Below are 16,747 nucleotides of genomic sequence, written 5' to 3'. Positions count from 1 at the left end.
CAAAGCAGCACTGAGGTGGAAAAGAGAACATGGATAAAGAAACAGGTATTTTAGCCATCTCAGACTGAGGTTACTACTTCACTTACTGAACAGAATTACTGGACCTGAAAGAACTGTGTCCTTATTCTTGTCTTGAAAAAACCTTGCTTCTCCAGCACTACAGGAAGAAGAGGAGCTCTTCTCTCCAGGCTCAAGGCAACTGTAACCTTTCTCCTCTCCTCCAGCTTCAATATGTCGATTACAGGCATATATTAGTCACATTTAGCTCTTTTCAAATATATACATAACTAGTGTTGAGCAGCGTATATGCATGTGATAAATCATTAGAGCCTGCAAATCAAACTGTAAAGAATGCTACTTACTGGATACTCCAGCTGGTTTCAGTTTTATTGATGTGTCTGACTGTTTCATTTCCCCTCTTCCAAGTCACTTGAAGACTTTTCAAATGAGAATATTTATTGTCCAATCTGCATGAAAGTTCAATTCTAGTTCCACGGTCCAAAGTGATATTTTTTTCCACAGAAGTACCAGAAACACCTGAAAGTTTAAGAAATTGTTTACGAAAAATATTTCTTCATTCTGGAGGAAGAAGAGATTCAAAGATTGTGTTTAAAATATGCAGGATTACAAGTGGATACATTGCGCTGCTGTTATATTTTTCAGGGTAAAACAACTGCAAAATCAGACAATCAGTGTTTGACAGTAATTTTCTTAAGCCATAACTGCGTTATGATACACATCCATTACAAAAATGACACAGTCACTCCATTCTGTAGGTAAACTTCCTAGCAGGCTCTAATACAAAAACACAGATATTCAGTTCACTGAAAGCAAGACAGACTTACACTTCTACATAATTTAACTCTAACCAAAACATATTAAGTACTTAGCTCTAACCAGGGGGAACAATGTCTGCTCTCAGTTTAAAGTTCCCTTTTGACTTCACATTAGGTATTATAAAAGCAGGATTTATTGCATTAAAATATTAGTAAGTATATAAAGATTTATATTAATATCAGAAAGAGTTAGACTTGTAAATATCTATAAGCATAGAAGTTTTAGCCAGCTGCAGATTTTTATGATACTGTAAGATAATAGGTAATGTCCTGTTGCTAGTGGATTTTATCAACTTCACAACTTTGACATCGTTGGATCTGGCCTGCCATGCTACAGCTACTCAACTTGAAACTAAATCATCTTCAAACCCATTTATGGCTGCCTTCACCTTCCTAGTGGCAAGCCAGTAGAAGTACAATGTGAAAACATTTCATTATAGTAGAAAAAACTGACACTTTTTTGCTTTTAACAAGCTTCATAAGCATAAAATGAGTGTCTCTAAAAAGTAGGTTTCAACAGCAAATATCTTCTGTGATCCATACAAACAGGCTTTTAAAAATAAACCACCTCTGACTTTGTACCCGACAGCACTGACATTTTATTTCATAATTGGCCTTTTCTTTCATGCCTTCTAGATACAGCTGTGGTTAGTCCATCTGAACACTCCATGCAAATTTATTCCAGGCCTCACCTCAATCATAGACCTATCATGTAGTACTTGATGATCAAAGAAGTGCAACTGTATTTCACAGCTCACATTCTGAGAGAAAAGGCAGTTTTAAGGTACGACTCACTGACTTAGCAACACAAGTCGTACCTAAGAAGCGGCAAAATCTGGCTGAAGTGGAAGCACCAGATATCCCCACAGAATATTTGAACTTCACTGGGTCTGGCAGAGACATTTACAGCCTGCAGAACAGCATGCCCAGAACTCTTAAGTCACAGTCAAAATATTACAGATCTATTGAACTGGAGTTAGAGGGGAACACCTCAATCTTTCATAGCAGAGCAAAGTCAGTTACCGCAACTTATTTATTAGAGCCATTACACTCAATAAGTGAGCCAAGCATAACTCACCTTGTTGAAGTTTATGATCAAAGTGATTTTACAAATGGAATTGTTTTCCCAATAGCAAAAGTCCTATAGTCAGATTAGTTACACTGGCAAAAGATAGAATCTGTATCTTTTGAGATTTTAAAAATCCACACTTAAATTAATGGAACATGAAAACCCTACGCTGTTGAAGATTAACCGCTAGCAAGACTGATATCTGAGGCATCTCTGTACCAAGAGTACATGTACCAGAAAAAGAAATAGACCCTACCTTAAGTTTCCCACTAGAAGAAAACACAGCATAAATACTGTCCAATTACATCCTTAAAATAGCATACCAGTACTTTGCAAAGGAGTTCTAACTGATATCGTCCAATTGAGAGGTTATAGTTAATCAGTTTTTCCAGTTGTCCTAGAAATTAGTTATAAATTATTATGTGGCAACTGGGAACTTCACATCTACTTCAGGAAGAGGCTTATCTTGCCTTTTCTCCACACTTTAACTCCTGTAATGCTGCAAAGCTGACCAACACCTGCTGGTTAACAAGAACTCTAGCTTAGTTGGTCTCTCCAAGCAGATTCACTAGTGCAAAGAAACTGTCACTTACAGTTGATTTGGGGGAACAGATTGCTAGGAGTTGTTTTCACTTGTGGTTTTAATAAAAAAAAATCTCATTCCAACTGCAAAATAGCCATTAGAACACAATGCTCAATAGCATGAACTTATTCATCTTTGCTTTTACTGAGCTCATCACATGCTCACAGCGAGCATCTTAACTTTACCAAGAAGTTGCCATCCTAGATACTTCTACAACTCATACAAACTCATTGTGTATAATCTTAGGCATTCAACATTCAACAAATAACACTCACCAGGTAGGAGTACCTCATACTCCACAAAAGTGGCATCAGACACATTCCCTCCACTTGCCTGCTTGAACACTTTTGTTGCAAGATCTGGACCTAACAAAGTTGGGGGGGAAGCAAAGTGATATATTATGATCCTATAAAGGTCATCACACAGAGTGTCAATGTGGTATTGCAATTGTTTTTCGTAGTAATCTTAGTGGAAAAGAGGACCTTGCCAAATGCTGACTACTATGGAGATCCTTTCATATACCTTATGTGTTAACAGCCAGAATCTTAAAGCAGCAGTATTGTGTCGTCGCTATTATAGTAGTTATGTCATTTTAGAAGATAGTTTCTAGCTTTAATATAACTATATAATATATAATTGTAATTGTGAATGTCCATACTCTAAAGAGGTCATAACTATCTACTTCGGTCTGATTCAAAGAGTCACGTTACCTTACAGGTGGATCCTAAAACTGTATAGGACTACACCAGTGTTTAAGTAGAGCTTGGAAAAGTAGTAAGCTTTAGGAAAACAAAAAAGAATAAACAGAAGGACAAAACACTGCCATTACCAAAGCTACTACAATTTAACAACACAGCCAGAAAGCCAGAGGTAGACTATCTAATCTAGATGCAACTCTAATGAATAGAGAGGCAAGAATGCCCTGTGCTCCACTGGAACATGGTCACTTCTCCACAAAACTCCTGTTATACTGCAGGCAATACCCTTCTACACACAAAGAATATCAATATTGACCATCATCTGACTGACTACAATACAATCCTTTCCTTCTGTGAGGTAAAACTACATTTAAAGGGTTTAACATGGCCAGCAAAATCCTTTTCTGTACTGCTATGGGTAACATACTATTCAGAGACTACCTCTATAAAGCTCTACAAAGCTTGGTACAGCTGTCAGGCAGGCAACTGTAAGCATAAACAGTCTGTTCCACCACTGTACTTGTTCTCAAGCTCTGTGCATTTCAAGAATAGAGCAAGAAAGCCAATTAACAAGCTACAGCTTTAACAATGGATGTTACCCAGCTATGGACACATCACCCACATCTACACACATCATTACTTCACTACTATGGTACTATCTGCATACAAGGTCCTAGTAACCTGAAGCACACTATAGGAGAAGACATTAGAAATTATGCTTCAAGGAAAGGTCTATTCAATAGTTACAGCAATTTTTTCAGTTTCCACAGTTACTTTCTATACAGCTTTAAACATCAAATTGTTTGTCTTAATTAATCAGCATAAATCCTCCATAACAGCTTAACTAAAAAATATAAAGGTAAAACCTTAGGTAACCGAAATTTAACAATTTAAGTGGAAGACAGCATGTAGATTGCTTTTACCAGGTGTAGAGATATTATGCCCAAGTGTCAAATGATCTGAAGGGCTCCCCTGAGTTTGCTGGTTGACAGTTTGTGTAGCCATCATGTGCTCTGAAAGGTGAAAAAACAAACCTGTTACAGAAAGTTAATTTTTTTTTTTTTTCAATTTAGTGGTTAGAAAAAGAAAGATATTTCCACCACCCACCACCACTATATATATAATACACGAAATGTTTTAAGCCACATGTTTTACATGCTAGCAAAGTAATTTTATTCAGTTATTTTATAATGCATTTCAGAAAGACATAAACAGTAATTACAAAGTGAATCTGCTTTATCATACAGCACTATAGGAGAAAACCATTCTAGTTTTTGTAGAAGAATATTTGTAGAAGGAATTCTCTCCTGTCCATGGATTGAAAACTTTCCCATTCACAGTTGGGAAAACAGAAATTGGGCTACAGCATCAGTCTTCTCACCAAGAGAAGCACTGGGTGGCAGAGTTGATCACTGAGCAGTAGAAATAGTATCTCTGAAGGCCTAGATCTTCTCAGAATTACTCCTCTTTTCCTGCACAAAATACTGAACTTTGAAGTTCTTAAACACATGCCTCTCAGCTACAGTTGAGAGAATCTGGCTGTACTGAAGGAGGTCCCTGCTACTGGTTTAACCTCTAAAGGTCTCTGAGGAAGCATAAGCAGAGGTACCACATGCCTTCCAAGTTACTGGCCCATTCTGTAAAGCAGTGGTTATTTTATGAACATGTTAGCTCACAACACAAGGAATGCTTTGCCATTGGCAATCAGCCTTTTGCCTGGCTTGTTCCATCTGCACTGTCATACCTTCCGTTATCCTTCAACCTGTTTAAGTAACAATAAACCTGTATATTAAGGTGGACAACGTGAAAGAACAGAGCTTCAGGCTAGTTTTGGTGGTTGTTGACAGTAGACTGGTCAATCTTAACTACTAGTCCAAAATGGCTTTTTAAGCAAAAAAGTTAAAGCTGTTTCCGAGCACTAGACAGTAAGTCTTATTCCTCTAGACAAGAGCATAAGCAAGCCTTGATCTCCACCTAATGGAAAAACAAACTAGTCCAAGTGTTTACCCCTGAAATCTCATGTGAAGGCTGAAAGAGTTCTGGAGAATATTCCTGTGTGTGCAATCACCTTGACAGCATGCCAAGGTTGTCATGGATCACCTGAGTTTATATAGTCAGTCTAGTATACGCATCACCTGTTTTTTTACTGAAATCCTCATGATGATGCATTCAAAAGCCACCAGTGCCAATTCATAAGGTTGTTGTTATCCATCCACAAAAAAGTAGAGGACCTTTAAAATGTCTTGCACACTAATAGGATCCTCATACTGACTCTCTTCCTCAATTCACGTATTAAATGAAAATAGTCAGGTGAGGTCATATTATACAAAATACTTTGTACATTTTAGCTCATATGTATATGTGTGTTTATGTATGAAAAGAGTTATTGAATCTATTAGCTATTGCACTCTCGTTCTCACATTGTGCTAAAAAGCTCAGGTAAATAGCATTATAATCTCCAGTGACAAAATTGGAGACAGAATAGCTTGTCAGAACTTGCTTAAGTTCATGTATAAATATAACTTAGCCCATGTTTGATTTGCACTAATCAACATGAGCTTTGGTACACTGCTGAATTCCTGCCTCTCTGATCCTTATGGAGCAAGGACAGGTAGAATCAGCAATCATTGGTTTCTTCTGCATGGAACTTATTCTCTAGTCCCTATCAAAACTATTAAGGTCCAGAATATGGTAAATAAATTGTGGGGGCAACAGAAGGTTTTGACACATCCATAATTAAAAAAAAAAGAGCTAGCAGACAGTGATGCACGGGCATTATTATACCTCTCACTAATACATGAACATAAGGAGTCGTCTTCACACGAAGTTGTAAGTGCTAGAACAGAACCTTCCACAATGGTTCTAGTTTGGGATTTGTCCTCTCTCCAGTGTCACTGCCTGCTTTTATGGCATATATGCCTAAAGACAACAGGTCACACAACCATCAGTTGCATAGCTTTTTCAGTCCTTGGGATGCTTATGACACTTGTCATAAGCAGTCCTTGGGATGCCTGTGACACTTGAGGACTTGTGGTGACTTTAAAAGGCCTAGATTATGTACTTCTGTTCCATCTCAAAAGTCACAATCTTATTTCAAGACTTTAATATGAAAATGTAAAGTCTACATGGTAACTCAGTATCACTAAGAAAAAGTATTATAGATTTAGGTGTACTGAAATAAAACAATTACCAGGAGATGACTCATTAAGTCCAGCTTGCATCTTAGTCAAAAAGTTTGCCTGAGACTTATTGACATCCTGTGTTGTCATAGTTGGATCTAAAAAGAAAAAAGGGTTTAAAGAAACTTTATTCTCTCAACTGAACTGAGTTAGAAGTATCTAGTTCATTAAAAGAATTCAAACAGAATCTCCTCACCTCAGCCTACTACCTCCATTTTTCCTCAAGTTCTGAGCATATATAGCCAAAATGTACAAGAATTACTTTTCATTAGTTCTTTAGCTTACTTTAGGCAAGAAAAGGTTAAAGAACAGAGGCAGTATTATTTGACCTCTAATTTCTGTATACAGATATTTTCCTGTAGTCATGCAAAGCCATTCATCAGAATATTGCAGCAGATCAATAAACTTGAACCTGTGCACAAATCCTGTCTTGTTTGTGGTCTTACACCACCACAGCTTATGACATTGACATTGATTATTTTGAAATATAGATTAACAGATTCACTAATAAAGTAAGGAACTCATTACAACCTTACATGTCTACCCTGTTTTGTGATGCAGTGAACAACCTTCTTTCCTACGATCACCTTAGTGAGCAAAACAAAAGGTATCTGTGTCAAACTGACTTCAAGTAATAATAATGACTGTTTCCATTTTCCTTAACACCATTGCAAATCTGATTCTACTCCTATAATACAGTTTTTGCTTTATGTTCTTGACTGGAGAAAGGACAGCAGGATGAGAGGCAGACTTGCTTAGTTTGAATATGTTGCTGTGTCACTCTTCTATTAAGAATTCAAGGTCCCTAGATGTTTTATAATAATGGAGATGTTTGCTACTTCCCTTCTGTTCTCACATTTGGGTGGCAGAACTAGTTAATGTACAGTAAACACTTTATCTTCACATGCTTAGGTATTCCAGAACATCTTCTATTGCCATAGCAGTATAATGCACTTCCTCAGACTCAGATCACTCTCACATTAGTAGCTTAAGTGATTTGGCCAGTAGTTGCACAGGGAAAAAAGGACATGTGTTTTGCAGTTGTAATTAAAGTCTGGGAGGGGTAATAAACTCTGCTGGACATCTAATAACAGCAACAAGCACAGATGAAAAGTGAAAAGCTACATCACAGTTTAAGTGTGTTCAAACTTGTTGAGAACTGTGTACCTTACAGAAAGTAAAGTCAGCACCCTGCCAGTTCCCACAAGTGAACAACACTACTAACACTCCTACCCCCTTTTCATCACTATAGGCATATACAACCTACAGACTCTCCCACTGGCACCTCCAGCACACAGCTACTCCAGACTGCATCAGAGTCACGCCCAGTTTGCACCATCTGCTTTCTCAATCTGCCTATCATACTTCAACCAGTTTGGATCAAGAGTAAAACAAGGTAGTCAGAGGATATGATTAAAAAATTAAGCATTAGTGGTTCTTAGCAAAAGCCTCTTAATTTTTCATACCAGTCCACTGGTCCCACAGCGAAGTGTTCCCTCCCAGCCCTTCACCCAAGCAAAGAACTTAAGACATCTGCTCTGTGTACCTGCTGGCTTATGACCCAGCAAGTGAGAAGACTGAGCCTTACTCTCTGCTTGACAGACGTGCTGAGATCAGGAGAGCTATTATGCTTCTGATATTCATGGTAAGGTTGAAGAAAGGTCCATGAATTTTTATATATGCAGCATCTTGAGGCAATCTAAGGATGTCATGGATCACCTGAGTGTGTCAGGTTAGTAGATGCATCACCTTCACAGTAATTAAAATCCCCAAAGATGATAAATTTAGAAGGTGCCAGTGCCAAACCGTAGAGGAGCTCTGTTATCTATCTGCAAGGAAGGCAGATAACCTGCAACATGATTTGCATACTAAGAGGGTTCTCATCTTGGCTTTCTTCCTTGATTCACAAGCTCTTCTCTCACAGACACCTGCTGAATAGCATCAGAGACCAAGATGACCCAGCACTGCATGGTTAATGTCATCAAGCCAGGCAGCGATGTAAGCAAGTCAAGTGGAACTTCTCAAACTATTCAGTCATGGCTGCATGCCTTAGCCTGTAATTGATTTGCATTAGATTTAATCAATCTTGTGGTAGTTTGCCAAGTTCTTGTGCCCTGATTTTTATGCTGAAAGGAGTAGGTGAGAGTATGAGGTCATTATTTTTCTACCTTACCTCTGCTCCCTACAGCAGCCAATATTCGGGGAATAAAGTATGGATGTACCATACGTGTCATCACCAAAGCAATTTCAGGCTTTAAAATCTATCCGCTGTCTTTTTCAGCCATAAAAGTGGCTGAATACAATTTGGTTTAATTTAACAACATTAATTTAATGGTTTTTAATACTACATTTTGTTTATAATAATGTTTAAAACATTATATAAACTATATGGTTTTTAATACAATAATTGATTTAATGTCAATTAATTTAATAACAATTTTATACTCTGTACAAGCACACAAGCATTCAGCAGCATCCAAAATCAGCTGCCAGAATTGCCCAGTGCCCCTAAAAAAGGGAAAAGTCGCAGGTTGAGCTCTCCTGAGGCACCAGAGGATACATATGAAGGACTTCCAAATGTCCTGATAGAAGCCCTTCCCTCAGGGCAAACCAGAAAAATCCAACCTGGCAGCAAAGTCTGTAAGGAATGAGGTATATCCTCTACTCATATGACTCCTTGGTATCTTTAGGGGCTGAGGTTGGGAGATGAGATGTGGTGGGTTTGCTTTTCCTAAAAGAATCTGGCAGCACATGCAACGAAATTGGCAACTACCACAGCAACCAAATGAAGCAGCAAACCCTGAAGAACACAGAATAAAAGTGATGGTTTAAATTTTTCAAAACAATTAACTGAACAGTTACAAGACTAAAAGACAAAAGTAACAGAACTCTCCCCAAGCTAGTTATATCAAAATAAAATCTAAGAGGCTTCTGCCTGACCAGATGCAGAAGGCTATGCAACCCATCTTTCTGCAACTCAGTCCTTGTGCACCCAGTACTCCCTCCCCTTGCTTTTACTGCATTTCTTTTGATTGAAGAAGCCCACTGAACCCCCACATCTCCAGAACATACACTGTTTCTGGACTTCACTAGAAGATGGTTTTAGCTCTCCTCCCTCCAAGGGAGCATGAACTTCCTCTTACACCTGTGCAGATAGTCCCTGTGCTTGACCAGTTTTTTGCACATTTGGTTAATAACCAGTGGAAGAGTAAAATACTCTTCCTTCACATTTAAATCATGGAAATCACAGTATGAAGCCTTCCCAACTAGTTCATACAAATAAAGCATTTAATAGAAGTCTAAAAACAAAAGCCTCACTTTACACAGATAAAGGGTACTAAAACAGGTAGCTCATTTCTGATGTCTGCTCAAAACCAGACATGATATTCATCACTTTAGGAAGATGGTAATTTGTGGAAATTTTGGAAATACAAATAGGGTTTTGTTGGGTTTTTTTAGGTTGTTTTGTCAGGTTTTTTTAAAAAAAGTATAGCATATCACTGAGGGCTTTACATAAACTTAGAATTGTTTCAACCATCATTAGGTACAGTTTTCAACAGCAGTAGTCATCAAAATAAATACCATGTGGCTAGCTTGCCATAATGTGACTCATCAGGGCATTTAAAGCCACAAAACTTCTTGATCAATGAAATAAACTGTTAGAAAGGACTTCAAATTTTATATGTGTGTATAACAATGCACATACATATTTTAAAGAAGCTTTAAGAACTATAAAGCAGATTTTTCTCGGTGTGCATACATAAATATATGTATTTTAAACAAGCCCTGAGAACTGGTAAACACTTTTTCTGTCCTTGCACATTATGTGAAACTACTACAAATTTTACAGAAGCTGTCATCACACAGGGAGCAGTATTGGTCCTTTCAGTATTATGAAGACCAACAGAGGCATGAACAAACATGTAACTACTTACATGCCACACACTGAAAATGCAGTTAAACCACTGATGGCTGAAGTCACAGCAATAATGTTCACATACGTGTACTGGCAGAACTTTCTGCCTTAGCAAGACATACACCGACAACCACATCTTGCACAGCAATCATCAGCAGTCTGATATTTCCTTCCATTACCTTTCTGTACTACTCTGCAATGCTTCAAAAACAGGGATTAACAACAGAAATCCACTCGTTTTAGAAACAAGCTCCTATTTCCTTAGAAGCGGCTGGCCTGCTCCTGAACTGCTTAAGATCACTAGAGGAAGAACAGGGCCCAGAAAGCTCAAGTCCATCCTCCTTCATGGATTTCAAATGTTATATTTAAAAATGCAACATAAAATCATCCAAGGTACATTCCTCACAACCAGCTAGGTATACTGGTCTTTTTAGTAATGTAATTTACCAAGTTAAGGTTTTTTCAGGACTTAATGCTTTATTTGATAAGGATAGGGCAGCAACAAAACTCTATGCCTCAACGTGCAAGTCCTGCACCTGTGAACTAATAAATCCTCCCGTTTGTGAGGCAGAGGCGTTAAACCACAAGACTGAACATCACTGGATGCGGTTCAGCACCGCAGTCAGCATATCTGCTGCCCACCAGCACACACAGGCGGGGAGGCAACGCTAACGGCCACATAACCAGTCATTAGAGGACAGCAGAGAAGGGATTCCTACTTTCCAGGAGGCCCACGAAAAACCCGAACGCTTTTTTGAAGCGGAAGACGAGAGATGACGGGGAGGCAGGGGCGGCAGCTGCCCTCGCAGAGGGTGCCGGGGAGAAGACCGCGCCGGGAGTTCCGACCCCGGAGGGGGTCGGGGCCGCCAAGGAGAGCAAACGCCTCAGTCGTTGCAGCAGGCAGGGCCGAGAGGCAGCCGCCTTGCCGGGCCACCGCTTCGTCCCCCTGGGGCGCCAGGGGGATGCTTCGGAGCAGGGAGGACCCCTGCCCCCCTCGCCCCAGCCCAGCCCGACGCTGAGGGCGGACGGGGCGGCTGCGGCAGGACAGCCGCCCGGCCCGGCCCAGCCCGCGGGACGAGGGAGCATTTACCTGCGGGGCTCCCGCCCGAGAGGGAGAAGCTGAGGCTGAGGCAGAGCAGCAGCCGCAGGCGGTTCCCGGAGAAGGCGGCAGGCATGGTGCCCCCGCCGCCGCCGCGCTCCCACTGCCGGTCCCCCCGGCGGCGCGCAGGCAGCTGGCTCGGCCACGCACCGCCCGCGGGCAGCGGCGGCTGCTGAGAAAGCTCTGCGGGAGAGCCGGCCGCTGCGACAGGGGTCAAAACCAAAACAAAGCAGCCCCCGATCCACGAGCAGGGCGAACGCCAGGCATCGACCAGCAGAAAAAGGCCGGGAGCCGCTACAGGCACCCCTCTCCCTCAGGAGGAGGACATATAACGGGCGGCGCGGCCCCGCCGGGCTTTATGAGGCGGGAAGAAGGGCGTGGGTGAGAACCGGTGGCTAATTGGAGAGGGGCCCTTGCAGCTGATCGGGCTCGGAGCCCCGCTGGGGAGAGCTGGAAGCTGACAGAGCGCGTAGGGAGATCGGGTCGTATTTTGGGCCGAAAGCGATTGTTGCTGCAGGACCACCTCAGCTCGCACAACCCTCCGGGGCAGCTGCCGCGGGTAGGGTTTGCCCAGAGAAGGTTGCTTAGGGCAGAGCGGAGTCTGCCTCTGCCCTTTGCCTGGTGATCTTCTGGAGAGCCTAGCTTTGAGGGTCAGTAGCTCCAGGGCAGCTGGGTTATACTGTATGAGAGCTGAAGCTTCTCTCATCTCTCTTTCTAAATCTCCTGGCTTGGGCAGCGACGGCCGGGGAGCACCTTTTCTAACATGCTTCTCAGGACTTTTGACTATTACTTGGTGCCTTTAAAATCACAATTTAATTACTTAGACTGTTTTAACCTGTATATATGTATGTACATATATACTAAAACCATTCATATATATATGTATTTCTTGATAAATAACTGAATTTGGATTTTACAGTATAAAATCTGGCAGGGTGGCATTCTCTGAAGGAGAGTCTGCATCATGGGGTACTTGCTGCTTCTTACCAAGATACGGTTACTTCAGCTAATGCAAAAGTTGAATTCTGTGTAACATTTCTATCAATAATACAAAAGGCTCACTGCAACTAAGCCTTTACATCATTTTAGCTCTCCCATGCTGGCAGAGCTGTAGGAGTTTATGCAGAGCAGAAGTCAAATGCCCCGTGTCTTGATTTTCCAGCATTGCACATGTTCATGCTGCCATCCATGTCCTCCAATACCAGTACAGTGTCCCTCAGATTAAAATTTTCCATCATAAAATCTCCCAATAAATATAACTAACAGCAAGAGACTGGGAAGAGGATTGTTTTGTTAAGCCCTTGCTGCATGTCACAGGAAGACTTAAGATTCCTGCTGGCTAAATGGGATCGTGTATATAGGAGCCTTTTCTGTTCTTGAAAGAATGAACACCCTTCACATACTTGGAGCAATGGAATGGAGCCTTCTGTACTCCATCTCTAAGGTTATTTAGCTGATGTACAAAAAGTAGGGCACAGTGTTGTCTAAAAAGCTGTAAATCCACTGCTTTTGAAATTTAGTTGCAACCTATAGTTCTGTAGTGTGGTGTGATAGACCAGTGTCCTCTAAGGAGAGAGAGAGTTCTGTTAATCTGCAACTGCACAGAGCAATGGGATTCAGAGAGAATCCAATTCACATAAGGCTGTTTAGGAATGGCAGATCTTCAGCTTTTAATGGGAAAAAAATTGGTTGGAGCGTGAAAGCTGAACCAGCTAGGATTGAAGAGACTTATCTCTTGGGGAGGTAGGGGGAAGGAAGAGAAAAAGTTGACTGCCTTTAAGTATGAAGGGGCTGGTTTGTAGTTCCAGTTAGCTCTCCTTGAAATAGGTGAAAAGAAGAACTTATGTTCACCTCATTTAGGAGTGGGGTATGCAGCACCTTTTGGTGAGGCAGATTTTGTCCACCTGGAAACCATATAGATTGGTTAGTGTGGGGCAAGTCTAGGTAGAAATCTATGCCTAATCTCTGCCAGCTGGCAAGAGTGGAGCTGCTAGCATAGTCTGATCTAGGATCTAGCTGTATCTTTAGCAGTTCTTGCTTAGTGGAAATTGTCAAGGTTCTGATGATTTGTTTTGAGTGACCTGACTTTGTCCTGTATAGGACCGGCTTCTGTCTTTCCCACCAAGTCATTTTGGGTGGAGCATCAAAGCAGTCTGAAAACATGAAGACCTTTGCAGGATTCCTTCCAAACTCTTTTTCAGGGCTTGTCTGTTAATGGTACATCCCAACTTACCTAATGCTGAATGGGAGGAAAACAAACATTAAACTGCCCCTGAGGGACCGGTTGTTTGCTATGCTCATAGTATGAGATACAGAAGCTACAGACCAAGAAGGGGGGAAGGTAAAGAGGAAGCAGAATTTGGAGGAACCAGTTGAGCAAAGAACCAAACAGCCCTTTAGGGGTTTCAGTTACCATAATAATATGCTAGTACTAGATTATTCCCCAAGTACTACCGCTGGATTTGGTAATCATTAAAAGTGTAGAAGTGAGAGATTTCAGAAATTACAAGGCTAGTGATAACAAACTGTGAGAAAGTAGAATATTTGGGATATTAATAAAAATCAGCTGTCACATTTGCTTGCATTTGGAAGCACTGACTGATGAGTAATTTGGAATTTCAGGAAAAGTATCTCTATTTAAATTTTGAATAGTAAAACTAATCTGCTCCATCTATTAAAATCCAGCATATTTTCCTCTTCTCTCTTGAGCTAATTCTTTTCCCTCACTTCTAGAGAGAAACTTTGATTTATTCTCACATGGTAATTACTTGGCAAATCTGATGGTCATTTTGAACAAGGATTCATATGTTGAACTATAGTCTTGTTTGTAAGAAAACTTTTATTTTTAATAAAACCTCTGATATGGGGAAATTGCTGGTTTATTCAGCTGGAAGATCTTTGCGAAAATTTTTTGTGACAGAAGGAAAGTAAATGAAACTTTGAAAATTGCTGTGACGTGTTGGCTGAAGAAGAACCTGGATTATAATTTGTACTTCTACCACTCCTTTTCTCCAACAACCAAGTCTGTGTTCTCAAAGCTCAGTCTTTGGCATTAATTTATTTCTGTTAATAACTAAAACAGTAAAATAACCAAAGGCCATACCTGATCCAGCAGTTTCCTTGGCTGGAGGTTTGCTTTTTATAAAATTCACTCAAATTTTGAAAAGGTAGCTAACGCATATGTGAGAAGAACTAGGAAAAGGCAGAAACAGTCAAAAGTGACTGAAAACCTCTTGAGATAGCAGTTCAGATATGTTTCAGGAATGGTGCTTAGCAGCTTCCAGCATCTGAAGCTGAATCATCCAGACCTTATTAGACTCTAGCTAGATTTTTCAAACATTCAAGGAACTTTAATGAGGAGATGTTTGTTAATGGGTGTGAAATTATTATTTGGAAAAGCATGAAAATAAACAGTGGGAAGTAGGAGAAACAATTTAGAATTACTTCAGAAATAAAGTCTTGCAAGCATGACCAGGAGATAATTCTGCGAGGACAGGAGGTAATGTGTTACTAATCTGTGGACCGCTATCAAAAAGATGTGCCAGAGTAGATGCTATGCAACATGTCCATGGGTTCCCCATTCTACAGTAACAGTCAAAATAAAACACCAGTTTATTCAACAGTTATAATAAAATTTAAAAAAAAATGCAGAAAGCCTGTGTTTCTGAAAGCCAAAGCAATATAATGAATGGTAGTACAAGGCTACAGAATGGAATTTTATTGTCTTCCCCAAACATTTATCTTTCACTTGCTGTCTTTGAAGGATTTAACTAAAACTGACCTCTTGGCTGGATTTAAAATTACCGGCCAGATTATGCAATCTGCATACTCTGCAATTGTCTACTCTGCAATTGCCTATTCTGCAATGTCTGCATCCTTCTGAGTGGCTCTAAGTCCCAGTATCTCCTGTCACCTCCTCAAAGGCCATTTGCAAGACTAATCATATAATCTCTATTGATAATTCTGCCATTTATCAAATGTTTAATGTCATGTTCTATGATCTGAGCTGTAGATGAAACAAAAATTTGGGCTGTAGTGCTGTAGAAACATATTTTTTAAAAATCTTAGGTTGCTGCCAGTACCAATTATTGAGATTGGCAATACTGATCATACAGGATACAGTATCAATTGTTATTGTGTGGGGTTCCAGATTATGTGATATGGCTCTGCTCAGAAGAGTCTTTGTTCACATGGCAAATGCACCATCATCAGAAACTGGCAAGCAGAAAAACAGACAAGTAAGATTTTTGGCGAATAGTTCTTTTTGCCTTTCTACTGAAAGCCTGAACGAAATCGCCGGTTTTTAATGGAAAATACAATTAAAAAATGGTGTTTTGTTTAAAACACAATTTAGATTGAAAACTTATGTACAGCCATATAAAGAATGTTCTGTAATTTGTTAGTTTAATGTAGAAATAAAGTTCACTGTGATACCAATTCATACCACCCCATCTTGCAAGCTGCTGCTTCAAAATGTGCAGAAAATATTTTAAATGTCTCAAGCAAGACCAGACTTCGATGGAGATAGTATCTTCCATTACGGTAATGTACCTGGAAAAAGTAAGCCAGCCTCTGATCTGAATACAATTTGAAAACAATTATTCTGTATAATTGTAATTATCCAGGCATGCAGTCTCTCCTAGTGCTTAAATATCAGGAAGAAGATCACCTTTAAAAAGTCTTTCTTTTGCACGAATTCTCCGTTTTCCAACCTTTCAAACTCTTAAAAATAGTTTCTCTTTTGTTGCAAAGATAAAAAATCATGAGAGGCCTTGTATACAATAAACTGCACAGGATAGTCTCCTTCATTCTGCTGCTGTACTTTGTCAATTATTAGCAGCAATAAGTGGGAGCACTAAGTTGTCTGGTGAAACAGGTCTTGTTTACAACATTGAAATTGGGCGTATGTGAGGCTCCTGCTCTGGGCGAAGTAATGGGTGTGCTGTGCAAGATAATGCTTTTCCGGTTTTTTGTGGGTGTGGAGACAGACTGTCTCATTCAGCTGACCTGTTTTATGGTTTTCCTCTGCTGTGGTAGGTTTTTTCAGGTAGTTGACACAAACCTAGTTTCTCTGATTTTTTTTTGTTTTTTTATTTGGAAATACATAATGCTGAAGATAAGACCTGAATATAAAACAGAATAAAATAAGTAACAAGTGGGCTAAGCCTTATTGATTATATTCCTGATGGAGGGAAGTCATTCAAGTGAAACACCACTCCATGTATTTATTAGTCAACTTCAGTAAACTTTAGAAACTACCTCTAACAACATCCTTTCACTTTCAACATTGTTTTTCCTTCAGTCTTTACGTATTATTTTAGAAAGAGAAAAGAGGACTTCAGGGGAAAAAAGTGGAGAAAGCTATCT

The 16,747-nt window shown here is 40.0% G+C and overlaps 1 protein-coding gene across 3 annotated transcripts in view; it reads right to left on the bottom strand.

The window, feature by feature from the left end:
• EMB (embigin) overlaps nt 1–11,679 on the bottom strand; it is a 28,651-nt gene extending 16,972 nt beyond the window's left edge. The window contains exons 1-5 of one of the 3 annotated variants that reach the window (XM_074856297.1): nt 11,372–11,676; nt 6,377–6,463; nt 4,110–4,199; nt 2,764–2,853; nt 363–537 (exon numbers count right to left, since the gene is read on the bottom strand). In XM_074856297.1, coding sequence (XP_074712398.1) covers nt 363–537; nt 2,764–2,853; nt 4,110–4,199; nt 6,377–6,463; nt 11,372–11,456 — 527 coding nt within the window. In that variant the 5' untranslated portion in view covers nt 11,457–11,676. Of the gene's footprint in view, nt 1–362; nt 538–2,763; nt 2,854–4,109; nt 4,200–6,376; nt 6,464–11,371 lie in introns of all 3 variants that reach the window. The other 2 variants (XM_074856299.1, XM_074856298.1) reach the window with 2 other exon arrangements.
• Nucleotides 11,680–16,747: the final 5,068 nt, after the last annotated feature.

Source organism: Strix uralensis, chromosome Z, assembly GCF_047716275.1.
Source record: "Strix uralensis isolate ZFMK-TIS-50842 chromosome Z, bStrUra1, whole genome shotgun sequence".
Lineage (NCBI taxonomy): Eukaryota > Metazoa > Chordata > Aves > Strigiformes > Strigidae > Strix > Strix uralensis.
Note: the sequence above shows the minus strand (reverse complement) of the source record. Positions and strands in the feature narration are given on the sequence as shown.